This window comes from Stegastes partitus, unplaced genomic scaffold (genome assembly GCF_000690725.1).
Source record: "Stegastes partitus isolate 25-593 unplaced genomic scaffold, Stegastes_partitus-1.0.2 Scaffold806, whole genome shotgun sequence".
Lineage (NCBI taxonomy): Eukaryota > Metazoa > Chordata > Actinopteri > Pomacentridae > Stegastes > Stegastes partitus.
In genome coordinates, this window is record NW_007578537.1 from 130,253 (window position 1) to 134,855 (window position 4,603).

The 4,603-nt window shown below is 50.6% G+C and overlaps 1 protein-coding gene across 2 annotated transcripts in view; it reads left to right on the top strand.

The window, feature by feature from the left end:
- Positions 1-4,603, top strand: part of samd12 (sterile alpha motif domain containing 12) — a 120,443-nt gene that overhangs the window by 24,181 nt on the left and 91,659 nt on the right. For both annotated transcript variants that reach the window (XM_008292384.1, XM_008292383.1), the window contains exon 2: positions 564-772. In XM_008292384.1, coding sequence (XP_008290606.1) covers positions 564-772 — 209 coding nt within the window. The remainder of the gene's footprint in view (positions 1-563; positions 773-4,603) is intronic.

The following is a 4,603-nucleotide window of genomic DNA, read 5'->3' on the forward strand; positions in this document are numbered from 1 at the left end:
TCCTTCACATCCAGTTTTTATGTCACCTGACAGGTGAGACGTTCCTCAGTTCACTGATCATGTGACTCCAGACGGTCTTGATGAAGCAGAGACCAGTCTGAGGAGAGTCAGCTGGTCTTTCCTCCTCATGATGCTGCAGAAAGAAATCTGAGGTGTTTGGTACTGATCAGAATCACAGGTTGGTTCTCATTGATGCCTTCAAACAGGGAGTCGGTGTGTTTGGTGGTTTACTGCGTGACTTATTGGACACTGTAGTAAACCAACGGGTCGGCTTCATCTGTGGCTGTCTGCTGCCATCTGGTGGAGCTTCTGACTTCTAGCATTTGTTCTGGGAACAGTCACACATATGTGGAGGAGAATGATCAGTGAGGAGTCTGAAGGCCCTCAGACCAGAAACATCTGTGGATGTTAACAGTGAGATGATGTGTCCCTGGTCTGGGATGTGAACACATTTAAACCCGTTTATGTTGGAGCCCATGAGCTCCATGAGTCCAGCCCTGGTGCTCCTGCTGATGTCTGAATTAGTGCGACCCGGTTCTGACTCCTGTCCTCTGCCCTTCCAGCTGTTCACTGCAACCTGAGCCAGAATGGCATCGACCACCAGATGTGCCCCGAGGACGTGACGTCGCAGCTGGAGGAGGAGGAGGAGGCGGTGGAGGCCGGCGCCGTGCTGCTGGACGACGACAGCCCGGGCTACCAGGACGTCAGCCCGCCCGTGTACCAGCGCCGCTCGCCGCCGCACCGGTCCGTGTCCGAGTCGGAGCTGACCCGGGTAAGACCTGAACCGAGCACCGCCGCTCAGCTGCTGCTGCTTGTTCAGTCCAGAAATGGATGAACGCCGGTTTAGTTTCCTAAAAGCTCACTGGTCACGTCCTCCAGCTCTGTCTTCATGGAGAAACGTGTCCATCATGTCTGTCAGATGCTTCCTGTGGCCACATGGGGGCGCCACTGCCTGCAGCCGTCGGTTCAGTCTGTGAGTTTGATGACTGAGCTGTAGTTCAAACAGAGACACTCACACATGAACAAACAGGAGATTTAAACTTTAACGCTGTCGGCGGTTCGGCTCCATCGTTGGAGGTTTTTGTGTCGACTGGTTCAGTGTGAGGGTGCATCCATCTTTACCTCCACATGATTTTATTGTGAAGGCAGGGAGGACCAGATGTTCTGACCGTGATCAGGACTCTCTGGCCGTTCTGGATCCTCTCCACAGTTACATCAGTGTCTCATGAACAATATTAGCATTTAACTTGAATGTTGTAGATGACAGGATTGCTGCTCATCTCTCAGTTTCCAGAATCCACGTTACTGCAGAAGCAACCACCTGCACACCGGAGAGTTCAGGGTTTGGGTCAGGATCAGGCTTCTTAAATGGTCTGAATATCAGTTTTTATCTTCTTTGACAGTTTCATGGCCGACAGAGCAGGTAGCTGTGGTTGGTGTCTCGTTATCAGAACAGACATCCAGCAGCTTGTCCCTCTGCTCCGGCCTCCACCAAGCCTTCACCCTCTGTGTGGTCTAACCAGGCAGCTCGTACCGTTATGAAGCTGCAAAGGGTTCTGAAGTCAAACACCAAAGCAGCGGTGAAGCAGAACGAGAGGATTCAAACCAAACTAAACTGTTCAGCTGCTTTGGTCGGAGCTCTGGACTCTGAATCATGAAGCTGCTGCTGCGGTTCTGAACATTTTTCAAAGACCAGGGAGTGAAAAAGGAAAAACAAGATCAGATTAAATCCTGGACGCCCTGCAGAGCGACGGACATGATATCAGCTGGTGGTAACTGGAGGAAGATCACACGAACACAACCAGAGTTTATGTGGTTTGTAAATAACAATAAAGAGTCAGAGGGACGAGCGCTGAACGTGCAGATAAATGTTGATTCATTTCAGCCTCTTCAGCTGTTTGAGGCTTTCTGATGATACATTATGTTTCCTGCACGTTGTTTCTCTGTTTGAGCAGGAACCAAACCTGCACAGTGACGTGGTTCAGAGTCTCCAGATGAATGAGTTTAGTTCCTCCAGTGTTCAGTGTTTGTATTGCTCATATAGTGGATCAGTGGTTAGCACCGTGGCCTCACAGCTAGAAGGTCGCCGGTTGGCGTCCCGGTGAGGACACCCGGGATCTTTCTGCGTGGAGTCTCCATGTTCTCCCCGTGCAGCGTGGGTTCTCTCCGGGTTCTCCGGCTTCCTCCCACAGTCCAGAAACATGCTGAGGTTAATTGGTGATTGTAAATTGTCCGTAGGTGTGAATGTGAGTGTGCTTGGTTGTCTGTCTCTAAGTGTAGCCCTGTGATAGACTGGTTACCTGTCCAGGTGAACCTGCCTTCACCCTGAGTCAGCTGGGATAGGCTCCGCCCCCCATAGTGAGGATGAAGGTGTAGAGATGATGGATGGACTTAATCATGTGACCTGCTCAGCAGCTCTGGAGTCAACCTCACACCTGTGTCTGAAACCAACGTTCAGTCTCTCAGAGCAAAACAAACTGAAATAAGTCCTAACACCAGACTCACACCCTCTAATTAGCGCTTTTGTTGTGGACTAAAGTGTAATTAGCACTTTTTCCTGAGTGCCAATTAGCCAGTGTTTGCACACTAAACCAGGAAGCTGCTGAACGTCGAGCCTCGTTAGCGTCGCGGCGTTTAGCCTCCTCTCTGTCCCGGCTCCACATTCATCTCATTCACGTCTGTGGTGAAGCTACAGAACCTGTGTTCTCCACAACACCCAACAAACGAGCCTCCCCCTCATAAAGTAATCCCCGTGTTCACGTCTGCCTCTTAAGCACAAACAGCCACTTTAACACGGAACAAACAAGGAGAGACGACTGTTGTTTCAGGCTCAAGTCTTCCTGATAACACATCAAAGCAGAACAGTTCTTCACTCCTGCTCCAGAAATAGCGGCTGTGGGACGGTGGGAGGAGACGGCGTGTGATCCGGCGCTCACATTCTCTCCTCTCAGTGTGAATCTGCTGCTAATCAGCCGTCAGTCAGAGCTGAGTCGGTAACAGTCCTCAGAGTAAACCTGGATCAGCCTTTGAAGCAGCAGACACAGCCGGCCCGGTTCAATTAGTGCAAACACACATCGAGACGGTCCACAGACTCACAGCGGCGCCGGCGGTGCAGGAACTCGCTGGTTCTGGACTCTTATCGTAGCTGGAAGTGGAGAAATGTGACGGGACGTTTAATGAATCGGTGTTGAAGCTAAACCCGGTGTTCACGTCCACTGGTGTTCTGGAGGAGCTCAGGTTGGATCGCTGGCGCTGTGGACGCCATCAGTACCTGATTGAGTTAATGAATTGAACACGGCGGGGTTCTGTCCGGTACCAGTGCTGCTGTTTCACAGCATTTATCACAGACAGCTCTGTTGGTTCTGAGCTCAGGCTGGAGCGCGTCAGGCGCCACACCGGTCCGAGTCCTGGAGCCCGGTGCTGGTTCTGCCCCCACAGCGCTGGCAGAAGGAGGCAGTTACCTTTAAAATAGGGTTTTAGTGGAACATCTGCTTCAAGGAGGCAAAAACTGTCATTAAAACACAGGAAGCTAACTGTCCAGCCAACATGGAGACATGATAGATCTGAGCTCTGTAGAGCTTTGGGTGAAATCATCCTTTAAAGCGATCACCGCTTCAGTAGGAGGATTTTGAGTAAAGTGAAGCTGTGCACCTGTCAGGTAGGGGCTGTTAATGCAGGTATCTGAATGGCCTCCTGTACGACACACGATGCTGCAGTAGGTCAGTCTGGAGGTCATTAAGGGTCATGGAGGTCATTAAGGGTCATGGAGGTCACTAAGGGTCATGGAGGTCATTAAGGGTCACAGAAGTCTGTCATGGAGGCCGTTGCTGCTAAAGGCACACAGTGAAGAAGAAGAAGAAGAAGAAGGCGGCTGTAGCATCAGAGAGTCGTGGTGGAGGGAGGATAGAACTGTCATTAACAAGGAAACAGAAGAACTGCCCACAAACACTGGAAAAGTTGGACTACACACAGTTTGGGGCAGAATAAGGCTTTAAAACTATAAGAACTTGTACAAATGTAGTATTATTATAGAGCAGCTTCACTCCACCAGCTGTCAGAACGCTGAACCACTGATCCAGATGTGCAAACACTTGTTTATCTAATTAGTTTGTGGATCCTCTCACCATGCTTGTGCTGCTGCTGTATGCACAGCCACATGACAATAAACCTGATTGGATTTAACTAAAGCCAGACACATGATGCTCCAGCAGGCTGCTGCTGTGGAGTCCTGCAGGTGTCTCCTCCTGTCCTGGAAACACAGCAGGTCAGCTGGAGCTCATGAACCTCTGCATTGGTCTCCATCATGATGCACGCTGCTGCTAAACTCCCACAATGCTCTGCTGCTCATGTCCTCAGAGATGTGTTTAGATTAAACTCCAACAGAGGCTCCGCCCTCGTTCAGTGATACAAACGTTGGCTGCACCTGATTGGACGAGCGCTTCACCTGTGGGCTGACTGACTTCAAACTGGACCAACATGGCAGCTTGTTTGGAAACTTCTTTCCATGGAACGGTTCAGTTAAAAAGTGTTTCTGAAACCATCTGAGGCGAGAAGATGCTCTGAAGCTACAGCCGTCCTCCAACGTATTCATCCCGTTCCCCTG